The sequence below is a fragment of the Amblyomma maculatum genome, chromosome 2 (assembly GCF_055883805.1).
Source record: "Amblyomma maculatum isolate TAMU_Amacu chromosome 2, ASM5588380v1, whole genome shotgun sequence".
NCBI lineage: Eukaryota > Metazoa > Arthropoda > Arachnida > Ixodida > Ixodidae > Amblyomma > Amblyomma maculatum.
In genome coordinates this window covers 37,271,730-37,294,762 of record NC_139345.1, presented here as the reverse complement: position 1 = coordinate 37,294,762, position 23,033 = coordinate 37,271,730, and the positions used below count along the sequence as shown (strand labels likewise).

At 42.3% G+C, this 23,033-nt stretch overlaps 1 protein-coding gene across 4 annotated transcripts in view; it reads right to left on the bottom strand.

The window, feature by feature from the left end:
• Positions 1-23,033, bottom strand: part of LOC146198384 (centrosomal protein of 120 kDa-like) — a 42,450-nt gene that overhangs the window by 13,318 nt on the left and 6,099 nt on the right. The window contains exons 5-14 of one of the 4 annotated variants that reach the window (XM_084593866.1): positions 22,838-22,945; positions 22,236-22,331; positions 18,860-19,196; positions 17,146-17,314; positions 11,438-11,587; positions 10,594-10,705; positions 8,591-8,658; positions 7,596-7,671; positions 4,013-4,150; positions 324-413 (exon numbers count right to left, since the gene is read on the bottom strand). In XM_084593866.1, the coding sequence (XP_084449992.1) occupies positions 324-413; positions 4,013-4,150; positions 7,596-7,671; positions 8,591-8,658; positions 10,594-10,705; positions 11,438-11,587; positions 17,146-17,314; positions 18,860-19,196; positions 22,236-22,331; positions 22,838-22,945 (1,344 nt within the window). Of the gene's footprint in view, positions 1-323; positions 414-4,012; positions 4,154-7,595; positions 7,672-8,590; positions 8,659-10,593; positions 10,706-11,437; positions 11,588-17,145; positions 17,315-18,859; positions 19,197-22,235; positions 22,332-22,837; positions 22,946-23,033 lie in introns of all 4 variants that reach the window. The other 3 variants (XM_084593864.1, XM_084593865.1, XM_084593867.1) reach the window with 3 other exon arrangements.

The following is a 23,033-nucleotide window of genomic DNA, read 5'->3' as shown; positions in this document are numbered from 1 at the left end:
CCCTGCGCACCCCGCTTCATAGCAGGTATTAACAAGCTGTTAGTAGGAGAGGGCCTGCAGATTAAGCCAATCATTGTCACAGCTAAGACAATTTCCGAGTGTGCCTCTAGTAGCGTTGCACCATCTGGACTCATTTGGCATGCTTTAATGCCAAATGCAGGTGACATCATTCATAACTCTATCAACAAAAAATGCTGGTAGTTGGCAAAACTGCCGGCATAATGCACAAGCACTGGTAACAGTGCCTTCCAGAAAGAGACTGGTACTACTAAATTTCCTCTTTTTGGCAAGCACAAGGGTTACATACAACATTTGGTTCCCACCTTTCGTCTTAAAACAGCATCTCGTTCCATGTCTTGCCGCTTCCAATCTTCTGAAAGTGCACGAATGTGAGCATCTTCCTTTTCTTTTAACTGCAAACAACACAGCACATGAAACCAAGGAGTTAATGAATGCACACAAAGCAAACCACTTTTGCTATAAGCTACACCAGAAAGCAGAAGGCAGAAAAAGTGAAGTGTGTAGACGAAATTAAAGTTTGCAGAAATAAAGTCAGCACAACTGGTGCAGAGTCAGGTTAACTGGAGCAATATCGAAGAAACCTTCATTTCTGCTGTGGGTGCAGCCAGAATGATGCCAGAAGGCAAGTAGAGAGAGCCCTACGCACCCTCTTTTACATATGCTGGTGCTACATGTCTTGATGCGGCTTTCAACCGGGGGCTAATCCAATTTTACAGTGACAGCTGTTAAGGCCATGTTCTCCATTTATACTGGGTGTATTGTGGTATAACGCACGCGATTCAATTCATCACACTCACTGGTTAGAATGAAGTGACTTCACACAAAACATCATAGCACATATCTATGCATAATCAATGGCCAGAATGCAAATCATTGATTGGTTCCAACATAATAAAGCACTTACAACATTACAAGGCATTCATTTCAGCTTTTCCATGGCATCCATGGAAGTGCAGCGACGTAAATACAACAAACATCTTGCACCTGAACTCAAAGTTATAAACACTTGGACCGGCATTGGTCTTTCGCACCACCTCAGGTGTCACTGAAATTTGCATTATTGCTATGGCAAACCTCTGATCAATTGTTTATTGATAATACACTAGAGCATTGACTCTTCTATAAGATGCCTATTGTTTCGGTTATGTTCCCATTGGAGCTGTGCGGCCGCCAGTTCCAAGGATTTGCTGACAGATGACGCGAGATACTGTCCCCGTCCCCATCACGCTGTCCGCATTTTGTGATGGTGGCGGTGGAGAGGTGGGTCATGGCAGCAGCGTATATGTGCTCGTTCTACCGACTGTGCTGAAGAATAACCTCTGCTTCTTGCCAGTACATCAAGTACATTCAATAGAAACGTATTTCCAAGTTTTAGGTTATTAGCCAAGGCTTTCTTTTTTTTTTATTTGATGAAAGTACGCACCATTTGCTGTGCAAGTCATAGACAAAGTGCATCCAACAGCTCAGCACCCTAACGAGCACACTTGCTGATTCAACACCAAGTGTCTGCACTCAACGGGCAGAACTGCGTCAGAATCTGCTCAACCCTTTCAAGTCGAGATTTAAGACAGCTTCAGTGAATAAAACTGTGCGTTTTGGTATTTCATTCACATTACAACACGATGTGTCTTTCACAGCAATATAAAAGCGGAACTATTTTCGTCTGCGAGCTATAACCACGGGCAATGCATTTTTCGTAATGCTGATCGGGTGCCGTCTACAAGCAATCTCAGCTACTCGCATGCTCATTTCCTCCGAGACGGGCAATTTAGTGTAGACAGTCTTGGAGGCCATATAATGTTGCTTTAGGTTGCGAGCAACCTTCAAGAGATGGCGCTGACCACCGTACGCTTAAGAGGTGAGAATAGGAAAGGGATTGGCTGGACGTTTATGTTGGACATTCTCTTCTCAAATTACATTCATTCCTCCACAAAATACACTGCAAGAAATGCCTCTTGCAATGTATTTTGTTGTGTTACAATAAATTTTGTTAACTGTCGTTCTCTGTATCAGTGAGTTTCTCAATCCGTTGCTTTTCTTCTTTTTATATTTTTTTAGTCATGCTAAAGTGAAGTAGTAAATTTTGGGGTTTAATGTTTTGAAGTGACAAATAGCATATGACGAATGCAGCAGTGGATGGCTCCAGGTTAATTTAAGTCACCTGGGTTATTTTAACACACAACTGACATTCCACAGAATTCAGGTGCTTTATTTTTTTACTTTTTCTCCATCGAAACACAGCTGACATGGCCGCGGTCAAACATACTCTGGAATCTACAGCAAAATGCTAAAGCCACTGAACTATGGCAGCAGGCTTTTTTGCTCAAGTTGATTAAAGGGCTATGGTAAAAGTAAAGTTAATGGTATACTTGTGCTTTGTTAACATGATAAAACTGACTTTCTGTAGAGCAAGTTGCAGGGCAACAATATGTGATTTCCATGAACTCCTTTGTTTGTGAGACAGACTCAGAGCTTAAGGAGATTTCAGCTTTACTAATACGCAGAAAGTTTACTCAGACAACTTGCATGCTACCACTTCCATAGTTGCAAGATTCTTCCAGATATTCCGTGCAACCATTTCCAAAAGAACCATTTTCTTGCACTCTGAAATTCCTATGTGTTAAGGAGACTTCAGCTTTACTAATACGCAGAAAGTTTACTCAGACAACTTGCATGCTACCACTTCCATCGTTGCAAGATTCTTCCAGATATTCTGTGCAACTATTTCCAAAAGAACCATTTTCTTACACTCTGAAATTCCTATGTGTTTTGTGGAAATTCAACATTCCCCTCGCCCGCATGGGGCGGTGAACGCCCTCGCTTCCTCTCTTACACGGGGGAGCTTTCATCCTTCCCTTCTTGATCTCCTTCCTCAGGAGCTGTTGCGGAAAGGGCGGGAGTGAGAGAGACTAGCGTAGCGCGCGCCAGGCGGCCCCTCTTTCCCCTCCCCTCTCATCTCAGTGGACGGCATCTGCAATCCGAGAGACGACGCTGCGATGCCAGAGCGCGGGAATGCTGCTATGACTGAGGATGAAAATTGGGCACTCTCAATAAACAAACAGCTTGACCCACTGGCTGTGCCTCGGTGTTTCGTTCTTCCCTGCCACGGATGTGGTCAGAGTTAGCGGCTTTGCTCTCGGCTCTGAGAGCAGAGCCCAAGCCCCGTGAGAACCCCCACAGTCTTTATACACAGCGGCAGCATATATCCTATGCAATAATTGCGATAATGGAACCTCCCCCAAAAGTGTAGCCAGCAGCAGCAACATGAGCAAAGATGACAGACAGAATATTGGCCGGGGTTATCTCTGTTAAACCGATTATATAGTGAGAAAGCACAGGAAGCTGCAAATTCAGCTGTACATGTGGCGCCATCTGGGACCTGCAGCGTCAAATGATGGACGTTTAACCATGGCCTCAGTGATCACCTCCGGTGAAACGGCGTGCTTGCTCATAGAAAGCAGCAGGGTGTCTCGATGCCAGTGCCACCGTTCAGGGTAACAACAACCTTGCCATAGGAGAGACAACTTGGACCAAGGGGCACTGCGCTGCTCTGTGCGCCACTGCCCTTCATGGAGGCCTTGGCAAAAACCTTCGCGCAGCGCGGCCACGTCGTCTGCTCCGTACGCATTGAAACACATGTGTCGTCTGCTCCGCGCTGCGTTTGAGCGCGTGCTTAAGTGTGTGTGCAACTGTTGCTCTCCTCCTCCAGTCGCGTTCTGGCCACCGTCGCGTTCCAAGCTCCAATTGCACGCAGCCCCTATGTAAAATGTAGACTCCATGAAGTGCTTCTGATTGATATGTAATGAAAAGAATATTTGAAAAATGTACATTCGCTGAGACACTGTCATTAAAGAACGTAGCGGCTCCAACAACACAAAAGTAGTGGACCTAACACCCAGTCACTTCCCATCTTCTGTTTTCAAACAGCTCGTTTGGTTGCAGCGCACTAAACAGCAAAGTCCATTGCCCAGCTGGGCACTGTCAGACGTACCCGAGTCCGGAACATGATCTCCTGCTGCTCTTTCCACAGTTCCAGTTCAGTCATTATTCTGAGGATTTCTTGCTCTTGCGATTCTGCAGCAGTCTGCAAGGGGCGAGACCTGCTGGCAACACCACCCAGGACGCTGGGCTGCTGCAGGCCAGCCAGAACACAACATGAATGTCCAGAATGCTTTAGCAATCTCACAATGCATCCAAACTAAATCTAACTCCTTATTTAACTTGTTACTCTTTTCTTTCTTGCTTAATTGCATTTCAAAAAACTGCATTGCAGTAAACAATGCCACATGCGCACTGGGCAGGAAATTAGTTTCCTTTTTAATCATTCTTTTTGCTGAAAAATTAATAAGCATGAGCAGCTGTAAACAATACATTTAGCAACTAAACAAGACGCACTTTCCTGGAAAGGTGAAAAGCACATGAACAATGATGGTTTGGTTTGTGGGGTTTAACGTCCCAAAGCGACTCAGGCTATGAGAGACACATGAACAATGAATAATACCAATCTGGTAACAAGACATATATAGCAAAAAAAAATAAGGAGTTTGGGATAATTCATAATACAATAAACTCTAATTAATTTGGCATTCAAGAGGCCAGAAAAAGATTGTTTGAATTAAAACTGAAAGTTTGAACTATCAAATGGGCCTGAAAAACTGCTGGAAACCTTTTGCATCACAGTAATTTTATTTAAGGGACATTTGTGTGATACCAATCTGCGTTTGAGATGAAATCAACTTAAAAGGACAGTTTTCCTGGTTTCGTCAAGCAAATTGCTTTGATCATGTTGTGAGGAACGTTACAGAAGTTTTGCAAAGTCGTGAAGGCCTCCACTACCCTTTCTGCAGCGACGCAGTATCAGCGATGCCTCTTCACAAAACAGCCCCGTCATGTTTTGAGGATGCTTCACTGCACAAGTGGATTCCGTAAAGTAAAGCATCGCGGTAACATGCGCATTGTAGTGAAAGTGCATGGGACCAGCACGCGGTTTCAGAGCACTGGACGCAACATGTGGACGCACGCGACGGATATATGCTTAGGTGTAAGAACATCATAACGCCATCCCTCCTTCACCAGAAAAAAATAATGCAGGGTATGATAAGAACTTTGAGAATGTGAAGGTGAAAACCTAGTTGGACATTCAGTTGATTTGCTGTTGAATATTGTGTTGTACTTTCAGCTGACTTGCTGCTGAACTTCGCTGTACTTTCTCAGTCTTCCCCTTCTGCGAATAGGGCCTGGTGTTTCGTCAGCCATAGCGATATGGAATGAAGCTCCGAGTCCATGCTTCGACGTATACAAAGCAGGCGAGTGCATTGTGAGTGTGCTGCCGCTGTTTCCAGAACGTTCTATGGGCACTGGCATTGATATTTCCTTCCAGCAGTGGCACCGTCTCCGCCACCACAGACATTCCGCTCTTTCCCTCAACACACTCCGACATTGCCGCTGACATTCCCCACAATTCTCCGACTGCACTCCATTGCCCTTTCTCAGCACCCTCCTCTGGCTCTGCCATTTCCCTTTTCTGTCGTGCTTCGTTCTTCTGTACCTCACAACACTACCTTGAAGCAAAAATCTAAGGCTTCCGGCTTAAAATAAAAGACCAGTGAAGCGCCAGGCAGCATCCTAAAAAACATGAATGGCTAATGCGTGTGACTGGTTGCAGCCGTGGGATGGCGTGAAGTTAAGAAAAGTGCAGCCAAACTGTGTAACTGAGGTACATTTCAGAAGTGGGGATCTTTCAATCGCCGTTGTGCCTACCTTAGTGCGCACGAAGTGTGCGCACTTTTCCATAGAATTCATGTTCGTGGAAATCTATTTGGACAATCGCTGACTGCGTGGGGCATACGTCGACACTATCCCCCTCCCAATTTAACTGGAGCGATCCCACCTATGTCCTAATCAAGGAGCATCAGATGCTGTAGATTTACATGGATGTTGGCTGGGGCTGTGCTTCTAGCTTTAATCATTAGAATTCCCGAATTAACAAAATTTTACTTATAGTACACAATTAGACCACATTCACTACCTTCAAAACCAAGCAGTTAGACTAATGACATTTATCCCCATTACTCCCTCCCTCAGCCCCACTTTATCGCCAGCTAAGTGTCTTGTGTTCTTGCCAACTTTTAAATCACAATATTCCAGTTGAAACATTTTTCAATGGTAATGTAAATAATAGAAATGACATAAGATTTTCTGAGCGCTATAATTTTATTGCAAAGCAATACTACACTGGGTTTCGAGCCTTCAGCATAGCGTGGCGGTAACCACGTCTTACCCACATGAAGCTGTGACGTCACACCCTACGTGACACTAGGGTGAGAGATGGGCTCCAAACTCAAGCGGTCGGCCTAGTGCGGCGGTAGCCACGTCTTACCCACGTGACGCTGTGACATCACACCTCACGTGACACTAGGGTGAGAGATGGGCTCCAAACTCAAGCGGTCGGCGTGGCGTGGTCAGAGCCATGGCTCAATTGGCAGGAGCTGCCAACTTGGGTCTCTCGTTTCACATGGGATGGTTATGTCAGAATCAGCCTGCTAGAACCCTGGCATTCACGTTATCCCTACAGGCTACTAAGGCACATTCATGCGGCTTGGTTAAAGCGGGGCTTTATATGTGGGCTGAGAAAGAAGAATGTTTGGTCACCCGCAGCTAATGCTTTCGCTCAATATTTAGTTTAGCAGCGTTGAGCTCTTGTAACTTTATTTGTTCTTCCTAAGGTTAGAACCAGCAATGGCAAATTTACCAATAAACTTGCTGACATATCACTCTGGAAAACCTTGCCCTTTGAAATTAAGCCATCATGTGCTTTACATTCATTTCAGACTCGCATTAAGCGACATTTCATGAGTATATTGTCTGGTGCCTAATGAACTAGTTAAAGTGCTTTTTCTTCACTACGTCTGTCTATCTGCTTGCTATTGCAAGTTTAAAATTTTTATCATTTTATTACTGTCCTCATTGCTTGCTGCATTTTGTGTTACCTTGTATGTGCTTATTGTTAGGAGGCCCCCCAGCAGTTTTTATTTTGGGGCCTCCTATTGTAACGTGTATTGTTCAACCAATGTCATATGTTTTATAAATAAAAACTTGAAAATTTGAATAAACTTTGGAAGGCCTCTGGCGGCACACTGTACCACAATTGAACAGCCTGCTAAACTTAATTTTGGTACATTTATTGAAAGTGTGGCTTATACAACGTGCTTGATAATAATTCGGAATGAGAGGCACACAACTGTTCCGACGAGCTAAGTGCATTGCAGTGGACCACCAAGGCAATATAGCAACATCCCAAGCTTCTGAACTGCTGCTGATATGATGCAGTTCACAATGGTAACTCCATCTTTAGTTTTTTGTGTCCTAGGAAATCAACACCAATAACAGCAAGAAACATTAATTTCACATACAGTTACAACTTCATGCAGCTTGTTTTACAAATAAACAGCAAACTATAAAAACAAAATCCTTACTTTATATCTAGTCACCTTTTTTAGGTGCTTTTTTTACTCACATAGACATATCAGGATTCAGGCTTCACATGTCACAGACTGCTTACAGAAAAGGTTTACCGGCTGTTTGGATGGCAGAGATGTAATTCCAAGGTCATCAATGCACACAACTGCTTGAAGTTCTCCAATCACAACCCTGGTCAAAAAAGGAAAGAAAGACCAGTGGAAGCAACTCATATTGGCTAGCGTATACACCTTGCAGTGATAAACGGCGTAGAGCAAATACAAAATTGTAACTACCCTGTAGTTTCCCCGATAGCTCGTTTGTTGCATCTCTGTTACCGTTGTCATGCTTTAGTGTCAATCGTAAGATAACTCTCCCTTTTGCACCCACTTTGGATTTCGAAATGATAAAAAAAACAAAAGAAACGAAGAAGCAAGTCCTAAGCATCATGCTTAGCGATGTAGTTTCTCGTTTATCCAAGGTGTAGACTTTTCAGTTTAAACCGATAAGAACTGATAAAAGTACGCCAAATTCAGATTTAAAAATTCAGTTTTAACTCAAAAAGGCCAGTATTCTTGGCTTGCAACATATAGCTGCAGGGTGCTAGGTCAATTTTGCTAACTATATAAAATGTTTAAATCAAATTTAAATTTAAATACCTAACAATCATCTGTCAACCCATTATAAAATCAAACTTCCACTTACAATTTTGTCTGCCGGCTATCTCATATAATTTTCCTTAGTTTTTCATGAAGAAAGTATGTCCTAATAACAAGCACAGCTCCAAGTACTACCATTGCATGTTAATTACAAGAAACTAGTCATGTTGAAGGAAACAATGAGGCAAACCCTAAGTGGATTTTAACCATCCAAGTTTGCTGCAATAAACAACCGAAAGAAAGTAAGTAATTCAGTGATTAAAAATAATATTTGCTAAAAAAAAAAAAATAGAATCAACTTGGATTCCAAAATAAACTCCAAACAAAATTTGTTGACTTCCCCAGAAATAAAAACCTAAGTGTCCAACCCCTGCCCATACAGCATCATTATTGGACATAGCGAGGCATTTGCCGCATACTAAAAATATGTCATGATGAAATACGCCACTTACCCTCTTGTGTCCATTATGGAGACCTTGCTTGTCTGCATCCTTCTCTGCCCAGTGGCTCCACTATCCTTCTGCAGATTAAAACACTTTCGAAGTTTTCCAACACCGTAGCATTATCTCTTCTTCATCAATTGCAACTCCTTCTTTTGACTGCATGGCAGATGCTACATAAACTGATCTATGAAGCTAAATACTTAGAATTATTAGTAAGGCAAGCACTAGAAGCAGAAGATAATGATGACCGTCACCAAAGACTAACCGATCTTATTGTTTCATCCTACAACAAGCAAGAGACTAAAAATCTGAACAACCAATCATGTCATGAGCCCTTGCACTGAAGCCAGGTGGAAGGTTGGAAGGTTAACGGTCAGCAAGAGGTGCTGTACTGCTAGGCACCATCAGCAGGAATCAGTTCCAATACACATTAGTGGACTTAGTTAAAAAAAAAAAAAAAAAAAAACACTATCGGTAAGGTCCGTATAATAATCAGAAAAAGAAGGGGCACTGTGACGAGGTTTATGGTTTTTCACCTTTATTTTTTATTATGTATGGTGCATTCAAAGTTAATATCCTGTAATCTATTATGGCCGCATAAATATTACAAAAAAGATTAACCTAGGTTAATAACAATCTTCAAGTCTGCATCGTTAACATGGTCACTAATAGCTGTAATAAGGGCTTAACAAACTTTAGATACCTACAGAAAAATTTGAAACAATTAATTACCATCGTTTCTTTACCTTGAGGGAGGGAAAAGAATGCTGCAAGCTCTTTCTTACATTTTAGCCTAGATCAAAGGTTCTCAAACTTGTTTGCCTCATGGAACCCCAACAAACATCAATCAGTGCCAAAGGACCCCCTCCCCCACTGTGTTCACAATCAGGCTTGTGTACGAACCCATCCTGGTATTTTCAATCATTTAGTTTGCAATCAGCTTCTTATCAAATGTCCGCCTCTCACTCATGCCCAGATACCTAATCCAAAACAAGAACACCGAAAACTACAGTCACAAGAACAACATTCTATTTTATTCACGCGCTGTGCACAGAATCAGGTGGCGATTCACCTTGCTTTTATTGCTTATATGCCACTCCCTGTTCCGGCGGCAGCATGGCTTTCTACCTCGACATATACTGGTTCCTTGGTGCAAACAGTCTTATCGGCAACAAAACTTCACCCCTACACTGCCACCAAAGTGCCGAGAAAAGCATTCAGTGAAATGTGCATGCTCTTCTGTCTTGGCTTGGCTCAGCTAACTGGGCAATGTGGCGCATGCCTTCAGTCACCACGTAAATGAGCTCCTGAATCTCGGCACACATCGCCTTGTGTGTTGTGTCCAGAACACCTTTTCACAGGTGTTCTGGACATGTGTTTAATGACTGAGAAAATCTGCCACACTCCCAAGTTTGCCGGCCGCCACTCCCATCAGGACATGAACAAGCTGGTGGCACCCGGCATCTTAGCACGATGCAAGCTCTGTGCTGCAGACGATGCCTGCATTGACAGCCCAAAACTGAGGCCGGAGCTAGGATAAAAAACACGAACACTCTAAATTGGGTTTCAACAAACTAGACGCTGTGTCAGGTTCATATGTAGCAAGAAGCAAGAAGTGGAAGCAGGGTGGGGGGAGCAGTCTAGTGGGAGTTCACGGAACCCATAGAAGCAGGTCGCGAAACACAGATTGAGAACTGCTGCCCTAGATCATCCTTTTTACGTTTCACTTTTAAAATTTTTTTTTCCCTTCTGGCTCTCCACTGCATGGTTAAGCATTCTTGATAATGAAGTAATTCCCTACAGCCTAAGACACATGATTATGGCAAGAATTCTACAACTGAATACGGTGCTCAAGCACGTACAACCCTCATAACCTAAGGAAATCCCTCAAATTCCTTTTCCCACTGACAAACAATTAAAACATAAGTCACTGTAACACATACTTGATAAGACTGAAATAGAGCTCTCATAAAAAATACCAGCACAAATGAGGGTGTGGACAGGCAACCTACCACAAGAGTGGAGGCAGGACACCTGAGAACATCTCCCAAGGAAACTTCGGCCGTCCCAAAGAGCATGTCACTGCCTTCGGCTCTGCAGAGGATCTCCACCATAAGTGGAAGCCTACGCAACAGAATCAAATCATTTCAGGATCAGATGCTAAAGTTGACTGTTCCTCAAAGCAAAAGCATCAGCATAATACAACACCCCAAAGTAAAACAAAAGGAGGTAAACAAAAAAGTAAGCTGGCAATATTCCTACAAAGAAAAAATAGAGGTGACAGTGCTGCATTATTCATCCTATATTGTGTATCTGTCCATGAAAACATGCAAGCTTCATCAAAATGCTGCTGTACAATCATTAGGTGACACAAAAAAAAGAAATGGGGGAAAGCACAAAGACAAACGTCTAAACTTTATGGTTTTCCCACAGCAAACGTATACTGCAATGCAAGTGATAAAACATTTGTGCGCTGACAGTACTTTTTTTAATGTCTAGGAAACTTGTGCCATTCGCTAAGCAATTTCCATAAACCCTTGAATGGCAGAACAGTATCTGAAGAGAAGGAGTGACATGCTTGCATGAAACATATGGTAACAGGATAATCTGCCTATGATACCATTAAAGATCACCTGTAGCAAGCCCATTGCTTAGAGCAGTGAACCTTGGGCAAAAAGGCCATACGTCATCACTTCTCAGTAATATCTAAGAGTGATCTTGCAGCTTCAGTTACTATTCCTTTTTCTAAGTACAGTTTGCAAATGAAGCCTCTACTTGAACACAAAAAAGAGATAACGCGTCATAAAACAACAGCACAGCAAACACAGAGGAAAGACTGAGACATGAGATACTCACTCCTGAAATGCCATCTTGGCCATTTTGTATGTGGCTGCAAAGTTATATGTGTTGAAGCCACCAAGAACAGTCACAATCATACTGGGCACCACAGTGGTCCACTTCTGTGACTGAAACGGAGTGTTTACACCGAAAAAAGGGTAGTGGTACCTGAAAAAATAATAATAAATAAATAGAGAGAAAACAAACCTTTCTCTTTTTTTCACAAAATATGAAATTTAAAAATAACATATATCTATATGACAAGTATACAGAAGTACCTTGACAGGAGTAATCCTATTCTGCATGTTTAAAAGAATCCTGGAAAAACTTTGAAGCATCACAACAGGATAATTCAGAGTGCGGCCGCAAGTTCATGGGAAGAAAAACTCAAATGGTCTTGCCCACACATTCTTAAAGGGGGCACTGTGATGTACTTGTGACTCCTGGTTATTGCGGTAAAACTAATTCCTCATGTGTTTCGAATATATGCACAAAACGAATGGCTGAAATCAGAGCATGGAAACAAAAGGGCATTTCATTCGCCCATTTCATTTGCCCAATGTTGAGATCAGGTGCCACAAAACAGAACCGTGCCTTGTACACATGGAGAGAAAACTTTCATACAACTGCTGCCTTGCCACGGCAATCTGCAGCAATGCAATTTAATGGCATTGTCCTTCCACATACATGCTGTAGAAAGAGCTTGGTATCTAATTCCACAAAGAAAGCTCCCGAAATGCCAATGTAGGCAGACGTCTCCACCCCGCCCATACCTTGTCTTCCGTTCACATTTTCGCCTCACATTTTTTGGCAAAGGTATGTCAAACAGCTTATTGTTTCCTTCTTTTTGCTACCTTCTCAGTCCAGATTTAGCAGCAGTGCTCCCTCCACGAAAGCTTGAAGCAAAATGAAAAGTCACTCCTAGCATCATTCTTACACGTTTTTGTTTGTTTTCATCGATTGTTTTAAGTTTTTGCCACTTGCAGAAAGATTACAGCACTCTGAGACATCCCATTTTAAGTCTATTTTCAAAGTGTAGAGGAGGAATTAAGTTAACTCGGATGTGTAAACAACAAGGAAGGCAGCACCCAATTTGGCTGCCACCTCGTGTCTGCTGTCAGATATCGCCACTGGGTTTCGATTACTAACCTAGAGCCCTTTAGAGTAGCAATCATTTTACTTAGAAGCACTCAGGAAATAAAACCTTTGAATTTTTAAATCTCACAGGCTTGCAAACAACACTGGAATAGTCTAAACGCAATGCAGAATGTTACATTTTTAAGCTGTCATTATATTGGCACAGATTCACACCTGATAGGTCCTCGTTTTTCAGTTTCACACTATATAAATAAAAGCAGACACCTTCCAGAAATGTGTCGTACAATGTTTACTTGAAGAGAACATACTTTGAATAAGCCTGTGAGCACAGTAGCTCAAATGTACTGGTGTGCAGCTCTCCACTTTTCTTTGCAAAGCTTAGGCTTTTCTAAATTTCATCCATTTATTCATACTCTCAGCATCAGCCAAGATACGAGTTCCAGGTTGCATACATAAGACATATAAGAAAGAAATATCAACAAAATATACAATCCACTGGCAGCTACATAGAGGATGCGCAAAAACAAATGACTGGAAAATGTCTGCACAACTTCAATTACAAAAAAAAAAAAATCATAATTCTACCAATGTGTGGGATAACTTCTGTTATTATGCAAATATAATTACCCAGCATACCAGAAATTTATCACACCGTTAGCAAGTATTTTGACAAAGCATATTCAAATGTCACGAGGACAACAATATCATTTGGCAAGTTATTCCATTTGTTTATTGACTGAACTAAGAAAGAATATCTGAAACAATCAGTTGTTCTGCAGTTAATTCGTTTGATGTACTTTGCATGTTTAGTTTGTGAGGGACAAGTAAAATCTGGTGTAATGTACTTACTAACATGCACCTGATAGCTTTCACTTAAGATTTGAAAAACGAACACCAGTCTACTGTATTTTACTTTTTGGTTCAATGTAACCAGACCGGCTTGTTTCCCCATTCTGTTACAGATTGTGTTCTAGTGCAGGCATTATGTACAAATCTAAGCGCGTTGTTCTAATTCCATTCGCATTTGTGAATATCACTTCTCCCCAATTTTTAATTTATATCAAGCAGCTCTGTTATGTTTTCTTGCACACTTGTTCTTCTATCATGTGGAAGCAATTAATAAGACTCAATCGCCTCCATGACCTTTGCGAGCCGGGGCAGTCTTGATTAGGCCATGGAGCTGCCTGTAACAATTTTGCCTGGAGTGAACAGAAACCTGCACTGATCCTCTCCAACTTTCAATTTTTAAAGCAAGCAGCAGAGTGCCGGGATTACCACATTGCACAACCGAAATGAACGGCAAAGTGCAAACACAGCAGCTGTTGTGTGAAATTTTCACAAACGAACTTTACAACTGTGACTGCCATTTATTCGGTTCAGAATTTGGACTTCACAGCATTAAAAGATGTTGATGTATTACCGCCGTACCCATGCATATTGTCAGTGCAAGCTTTCCCTACAAGCTCGTCAACACTCAGCAAAGATTATAATCTGGCAGATGTAATGTGTCAAATGCACAGAAATCACCGTGGTCGCAGACGTTATAGCATCAAATTACTGTTGCATCATAATTTAACGCAGCTTTTGATTAGCTGGCTCACACTAAGCCTTATTAGTCGGACAGTGGGAATCATGCCAATGAAAGTGACATTCTAGAACATGTGCATCCATCACAATGCATGCAATACTCATGTTACTTAGGTGAAAGAGAAAATGGCAGTGGCTCACAATATGTGCCGAAATTTCACTGGACCAAAGGTAGCTCAAGTATATGGCACAAAAACTACACCATGCAAGTCCACATTGCTGCAAGATCAGAATTTTCATTATAAGTGAGGTTCAGCAAGCGTTAATATTTTACAACTTTAACAACTAAGATTATGAGTATGCCACACTGAATAGCCAGTGCACAGGGCAGCAGCTCATTTCGAAAGCAGCGAGTAGGGAGCACTTTAGATTAATTTCCCCAATGTTAGTCAGGATGGCTTATTTGGTGCATTGATGGTATCAATGCAAATACGCATGGCCCCACTAGTGTGACGAAGTGGTTACGGCGCTCAACTACTGTTACCAAGGATGCAGGATTGAATCCCGGCCTCAGCGGCAGCTCTAGGTGGAGGCGAAAAGCAAGGCGCCCGTGTGCTGTGCTATGTAAGTGCACGCTAAAGAACCCCAGGTGGGCGAAATTTCCGGAGCCCTCCACTACAGCATCTCTCATAGCCTTAGTCGCTTTGGGACGTTAAACGCCACAAAACAAATACATATATATCAAGCAAAATGTTTTCAAGTATTTGAAGCAAACTAAGAAGAATTGAGTTTTGAAGGTTTCTTTTGTTCTACTCTTTTTTTTAGAGAAATCAGATCAAAAAGTAAAATTTGCATCCTCCTAAAGCTAAGAGCCTGTTCTTGTACTAAACCATCCCTGTAGGGCCCTGCCACGGTGGCTCAGTGGACAAGTCGTTCGACTTCTGAACCCAAGGACAGAGGATCAAATTCCGCTCATTGTGGGTACGTTTCGATGGAGGTGAAAAGCAAGGCGCCTGTGTGCTGTGCGATGCCAGTGCATGTTAAAGAACCTTAGGTGGTCGAAATTTCTGCCCTCCACTCTGGTGCCCTCACAGAATCAGCTGCATTGGAACATTAAATCCTATAAGCCAGGAGTTGTCGAACTGTGCTACCAAACCCAGGGGTTCCCTGGCTGCCTTTGGCGCTTCCGCGAGCTCCCACAGGACTGTCCCCCGCTTCCTCCCCTCTTCCTACTTCCATTGTCCCACTTCTTGCTAGGTGTGTACACCAGATGCAGTGCCCGGTTTGCTAAAACCAATTTAGAGCATTATTTAGCTATCCTAGCGTGTTTGTAAGTTTCGGGCTCTATGTAGGCACTGTCCACAAATTGTATCTTAGCCTCATGCCAAGATGCAATGTACCACTGCCACCAGCCTGACTGGTAGTCTTGGTAACATGCCAAGTCACTCTGATTACATATCTGGGATGCCAGCTAAAAGGTGCAAAAGGGGCATGGAACGACGCATGTCGGGGTTCGTGCACTTATACATGTGGCGACTAAAGGCGTGGGCTGCAAAGCTAAGCCTGGCCAAGATAGAAAAGCATGCATGTCACATTAGGCATTTTTTGGGGCATTTCGATGGTGTCAGCAGCGTCGGGGCAAAGCTGGTCCACTGGCGCACTCATTTGCGCCGAAAAGCCAGTATCTGCTGATGCAGAAAAATACACCTATCTTGCCCTAGCGCCACAGCTGTGCGCTACCCAGCAGGACGTGACAATGCATTTAGGTGGTGTTGGCTGAGCGCACGAATGAGATGAGATGTCGGTCTTGTGACTGTAGTTTTCTGCGTTATTGTTCGATGAGCACGATGTGGGCATTTCATTAAAAGCTGATTGCCAAAGCAAGAAAACTAACAAATGCCTACAAAAGTGAACTATACAAGAGAAAAACCTCTGGATGGGTGATGCACGAGACTTCTGATGGCGAAGGGGGTTGGGGGTGGGGAAGGCGTTTTTTCCTTAGCAATATTGAGAGCTGTTATTGAGAACCCCTGCTATAAACCAACAAAACCATCCATAAAAAAAATGGCCAAGGCAATAAAAAAAAAAAAAAAAGAAGAGGAAGAAAAATATTTATAAATGCACTTTCTGCAGCAGACCAGTGAAGCTCAACAGTGTGATTTTTGTAATTTTGATTTTCAATAATTGCAAAATTTTTAATGTAGGGTCACACTTCAAAAGCTGTGCAAATTTTTCAAGAAGACAAGTTTTATTTTAAGCAGCTTTCTAAACTAGTTCAAGGAAAATGAGAAAATGGTACGTATTTTGGTAATAACTATGCGCTTGGGGGAAAGCACCGTAAATAACGAGAAGCCGACAAGAGTCAGCCACCGCGATGGTTTATCCACAGTGCATTACTAGTTGGTTTGGTTTGGTTTGTGGGGTTTAACGTCCCAAAGCGACTCAGGCTATGAGAGACGCCGTAGTAGAGGACTCCGGAAATTTCGACCAACAGTGCATTAATGTTAGGGGGCGAAACATTCAGCAGCAACGAGGAAGCGATACCAGCTTCCCATTGCCATCAAAGTACTGGATGTGTTACTAAATCTCTTCCGTGCTAAGGACAACGCAAATGTGAACTTAAGCAAGGAAATGCTAATCTACATTTTTATGAAGTGAATGTGTTAATAAATACATCTGGGCCTGGACAGTTACATTTAAAAAAATCATGCAGTTAGGATCATATGTTTTCTTGGATAATAAGCTTTTTCCTGGATTTTTTTTTAATGTGTTAATGGGGTTTCACTGTATACGTCAATGCTAATAATTTTATTCAAGTTGCACAGATGGTTCAAATTTTTATATTATAGCCCTGCATTCCAGCTCAAGCATATCTACAATATATAACTGGGTAGGTCATCACGAAGGCACAGACCTGAATGACTGCTTGTGTTTACAAGTGGCAGTACCCCCCAAGCACGCTCATGAAATCTGTTGTTTAGACAGTATAAGAAAAAAAAAAAACTGGATGGTCAAAAAAAAAAATATATATATACTATTATATATATAATAATAAGCGCTCAAAACTCAATCAGTGACAAATGTTTGGAAGCTGCAATTACCTTATGTAGCATTGCATTTCTTTGCCACGAGTTGACAAGACTTCCAGGCTCCTTATGTCCAGCATCAAAGAAAAATGATGAAACTGGCTTTCTTCTTCATCATCGGTTAAATCAATTACTTCAGGCAGCTTTCTCTTGGCTGTGGCCTCAGGTGGTCCTATACCACAATCTGCAGAGTGAAGACATACAGGACGAAGCGGTAAAACGCTCAGATGAAGACCAGTCCTCTTGTTCTAAAAAATACTTCCTCAAATCCTTATTCAAGTTTGCACAGTCAAAAGTTCCATCTTCCGTGTTTTCTATCCATTGAGGCAATAATATGAGTGCTCTCACATGAGGTCACACATACAGCTGATATAAGCTGGCACAAATACGCTTATTTGTTACCAGGTTCGGCAAACACAAATGCAGCCTTGAACAAAGGCTCCATTAAAACAAACAAAAAAATGTATGACAAATATTGAAACAAAAAAAATTGTTGGGAAGCACAGACAGACCTAAGCCAACCAAAGCTTAGAAGAAAAACAGCAGACACAGTGGGATCGGTTTAAGACTTAAGAAAAAAAAAAGCACCATTCAGATGATGAAAGAAGCAGAGCCCCCTTTGGCCAAATATGCTGTATCCAGCTTTCTGTAAGATATGCATAAAAGATTATCATGAGTTTATAAATTTAAATGGTATATTTTGAATGTTTTCCAAATTTCGATTTCACTTTATCCAGCGCTATTATGAGATTTCCCTTCATCCAGTACCAGTATTATGCTTTGTCTTTGTTCTGCCTTCAAGCACATACTATGTATACAACTTTCGGAAAACTGACACACATCTTTGTAAGAGGACCAAAATGTACTTCATTTTTCTTTTTTCCCCAGAACAATATGCACAAAAAACATTGCCTAAAAATGTTTCTCCTATAATGTACAATGATGCATTCTTTTTTATTCTGGAATGATTCATTTTCAGATTTTTCAGGTATGTGCAGCAATGACTTTGTTTTCATTCCTTTATTTCTGGTTCACGGCCTCTATGGATAGGTTACGTGGCCAACACTACCTATGCCATTTGTGCAATTTTTGCATTACCTTCCCCATCAAAATACTGTTTGGGCTATAGGTAATTTAATAATAGATAAATTGACAAGCTCCAAAAACATACATTTCTGCTTTTGTTTAACATGCGCACCTAGCAAAATTAAATATAGAACAGCGCTTCGTGTTCTTGTTATATAAAGTTAATGTTCGTTTTGTTACGGCAAGTTCGTCGTCCTGCGTCTCATTGTGTGGTTGCGTGTGAACTGCACGTCGCCTGCCGAATCGAGGAGCACCTTGGAGATGTGCGGAAGATTTAAAGGCCCACTGTCCACCCTCCGGTCGAAAACATTTTCTTCCCCGGTGACTCTGAGACTTCGCCCCTAGAACGCAAGGCCGCAAAATTTTTTTGAAAAGAGTAACTAATAACGCAGTTACAGCCACCGCAATATAGAACAGCAAGAATTTTAAGAGTGCATTTTATGCATTATCATAGCTGATAATGCGGGCACAGACAATATGTCAAAATTTTCTAAAGGAGTAGATTCTTGAACATCATCACATACAGAGTTCAAACGCGATTCGATATAAGAATGAGAAAAGCGCATATTGTTTCAACAGAATGTCAACGTTTAGTTTAGACTGCCCCAACACCCACTTCAACCACACACCGATAAAAACTCACAGTTTTGCAATGTCCTTGGGTTGTCAGACTGACTGGCTGAAGCCGAGGCCGCAGCAGCAGTGTTGGTAGAAAGCCGCTGGTTCTCGGCACGTCCAAGCTTTTGGGGAGGCGAAAAGTCCAGCTGTTTGCGAGGCTGTCGGATGGGGCTCCTTTCTGGGGAAAGCCTTGTTGGTGATCGAGGTCGTACATCTCGACTGCGTGACCGTGGAGCTGGACGAGGGCTTTCTTGCCGAACCGAAACGGCTGGTGGTGGTGGTGGTGGTGGTGCCGGATGATGCTCGGATGCAGGCTCATTCCGTGTGTTGTCTCTTTCATCTGCGGCACCTCCTACTGCCTGCTGAGAACAGACACAAACTTTTGAGACAAAACGATCTGAACGTATCCTCATTACAAGAGTTCATGATAATGCTCTCAGAGCTCATGTCATTTGGGCAAAGTGCCAGCAATGTGAAAGAAAGCTGGGAAAGGTAGCAAGCATTTATGTTGGCAAGCATTTAATTTTTAAACTAGGGGCATGCAAATATTTGAAATTTCAAATACGAATCGAATATGCTTGCTATTTGTTATTCAATTCGTATTGAATTTAATATCTGAACGTTACCGAATACTACTAGAGTTGTCGAACATTCGCACACTGTCAAATATTCCATTTTGACATACAGTAAATTGCTGTTAATTCAACCCTCGTTTATTCAGAAAGTGCAGTCTCAGCCAACATCCATGTAAGCTTATGCCATCGGACACTTGTTAATTATAACATGGACAGGCTAGCACCACTTAATTCATATCAAGGATCGAGTCGTGGTACGACCCACGCAGCTAGCAATCACGAAAAAAGACCTCCCCAAATCTGAATCACATGAAAAAGTGGTTCCCGGGCACTTCGTGTGCACTATGGCAGGCGCGACAATGAGTGGAAGTTCCCCATTTCAATCTAAAAAAAGCCCAGTCCCACAGTTTCAGTTTCACTTCCTTCACTTCGTGTTATACTACGGCAGTTATCAGGCGCACGTCGGCCAGTTGTACAGCTTTTTGTGCTGCTTGGTGTGTGGCTGTTGTTTAACGCTTCTAATGCTTAGGCATACATTCCTTGCACGCATCCACATGCCGAGACTGGCGCACTCGTTACGCGCACTTTCACTGCACTGCGCGCTTCATCGCAATGCTTTGCCATATGAACTGTGCAGTGAAACATCGTCAAAATGTAATGGGTCGTTTTGTGGCTGTGTCACAATACAAAAAGGTTAGCAGAGGCGTTTACGACTTTGGAGCAACTCTTCAACATTCCTAACAGTATGTGCGCAAAGCAAAGGACTTGATGAAACCAGCAAAAAAGGCCATTCACATTTTGTTTCCATTTCAAGTGTAGACAACCAGCATGCAAGCGTTCTTCAGATAAAAATACTATGATACAAGCAATTTCGGCAGCTTTATCAGATCTATTCAATAACTTGAGCTTTCGATTATTTCGAACACTTTTTCCGGTCCCTCGAAGGCTGAATTAGTGAAAGTTTACTGCATTAGGCAATGCATTACAGCTCCACCCATTTTCACACAGACCCACCCTGTACAATAAACGTGTATGCCGAATCTTGTATAAAACTCATACTAGGTTTTTCATTAAGGTATACACTTCTGTACAATTTGAGTTTACTTTTATTTGCAAATACTATGAGCAATTCTGAAATAAACAAGATGAACAATGTTTGCTATTTTTTTTTCACCGATAAAATATTCAATTTGATATTAAAAGGCATTTTAAAGCGCACACTCTACTACGCCTCTAACCACTCTTAAGAGTTCCTTGGACTGCCAGAAGATCAAATCAGTCGATATTGTCGACCATAAACCCTGACTGCTCATTGGAGGGTCAAATTCTAAAGTTAAAGCTCAGCTACTTTGGTCATCTGATGAGAAGAGAGGAGTCGCTGGAGAAAGATTTGATGTTGGGAAAGGTTGAGGGTCGCCGGAGAAGGGGTAGGCAGCGAACGCGATGGTTAGATGGCATTCTCGAGGCATTGCAGATGAAGCTATGTGATGTTAAGAAGATAGTGAGAGACCGGAAAGCGTGGCATGACATGGTCCATAGGGTCACGAAGAGTCGGACACGACTGAACGCCTGAACTGAACTGAACTGAACTACTACGCCTTGCCTCTCAAGGCCATTGATTATGTCGCCGTGGCCTTGAGGTTGCGCTCTGTGTATCCGCAATCCGTCGGCCTGTCTAGAGTCCTTGGCACGAGGTGGTGGTGCCATTTCCTGTGCCCGCGTATAACTATAAATAACAGATGCTTTGTGGCGCTTGCTCCTGTCATGCTATAGATGGTGCGCTGGCTGGCCCGTCTGTGTGTTCATTTCAGTGCAAGCGCCAGGCTGAATCCGATCATCCAACGAATGAAGCTCGGCGGCAAGCCACTCTCACTAAAAACAGAGAGCACAGAGAACTACTTCACAGACCACAAGGCAATTTTCACAACAATCAAGGAATTGATCAAGACAAGCCGTGAGATTTGCAATAAAGTAAGTCTTTCATAAACAATATGTGTAGTAACTTGTAAAACCAAGCTTAACTACATTTACGCTCGTGAAACTTCATTCGAGGATAGCTGAGCCTCTACACTTTTTGCTCCATATTCATATTCAATTCATATTAGAGAATATCAGTTTTCGCTCACATGCGACTATGCATGGCAACAGACACACACAACCACAGATAGTCAGTTTACTCAATTTAAAGTTTCCAGTGCTTGTGCGTATTCAGGTAATTGCTTTGCCGCAGTCCCGCATTTCTGGTGCATTCAGGAAACTACTGTGCCAGCAAAAGACGAAGTGCAGGTTAAGAGTCTTTGGCACTAAACAATGATTTCCTGTGTTCAGCAAGTACCACGGCTTCTGCCTCATTTCTGCAGTGCTTCCTGAACAGAGTGTCATCTTTATATCCAACTGCAATGGACTGGAGACTACAAGTACCTTAATGCATGACCTCTAGTGTAGTGCCGCAACAGTGCACCAAGCATTAAGGAAAGTGGCACACCAGTAAGCTGTTTCTAGCGGTCAAAATGGCTTGAGTCCTTGAAAATTGGGATAAACGGAGAAACAATATTTTTCTTGCAATGCAAATACACTGGTCCATTTATTCTCTGCATGAGATACTACTCGTTCTGTGATGGGTGAGCGGCATTTCCAAATAAAGGTTGCTCTGCCTCATTTGCCCCATCACAAATGGACACTGATATGATGCGACTCCTCGAATCTGAAAGGTTACTGAAGACATATTACTGCACTGCAGCAACAATGAAAAGTGCACAACAACAATCGCTTGTCAGGTTGGCTTAGGTAAGAAATTCTTAGAGGAGTGGCAAGCAGTCAACTTACCGTCTTTTCTGCAATCTCAACGTGAACACCAACAATCGGCCTGTACTCAGCTGCTATGTTGCTCACAAGTGCTTCATTGTGTGGTATGGGGTGCAGCTGTGCATGCAAGAGATAGAAAAAAAAAAAAGTCATATGGAAATCAGACAGAAGTCCATAGTAAAAACATGCCGCACCCCATCTTCATTTCAAGAGTTATTGGGCATCAATCGGCACAAGACATGGATAACACATATCAGTTGTAGCATTAACACATATGCAACAGCTGGAATACAGCAATTTAATGACCCCCTACTCAAGTAAACATTAGTTTCAAACCAGAAAAGGCCATATAGAGGTACAGCGACATCCACAATCAATTTTAATCTGTATCATTCTGCCTATAATAAAAGTGGTCTGCACCTTCTGAAGAGTAAGTCAGTAGAACAAGACATTATGTTCTTTCAAAAAGTAAATAACGAGCAGATTTGCATGTTTGTTTTTGTCTGAAATATCAAATAAGTGTAACTGTAATAAAGATTTCAAGGCATAGCTATGTTACTAAGGTAGCACAGGTGCCCTGAAGGACAAAAAGCAATAACAGTAGTTTGGTTCAAAAGTCTTGCCTGGAACAAGCCCTGCACCGAGACCGAAAACTTGGGGGAACTAGCTGAGAAGTCTCCAAGAGGAATTTCGGTCTCTCCAATCACCTCACTGTCGGTCGACAGCAGGACCTGATAAGAGCCACAAAGCAGGCATGTCACAGCATGTACCGACTGTGGCCACTTTTTCATCCTGATATTTTGTCTAATTAGTAGACCA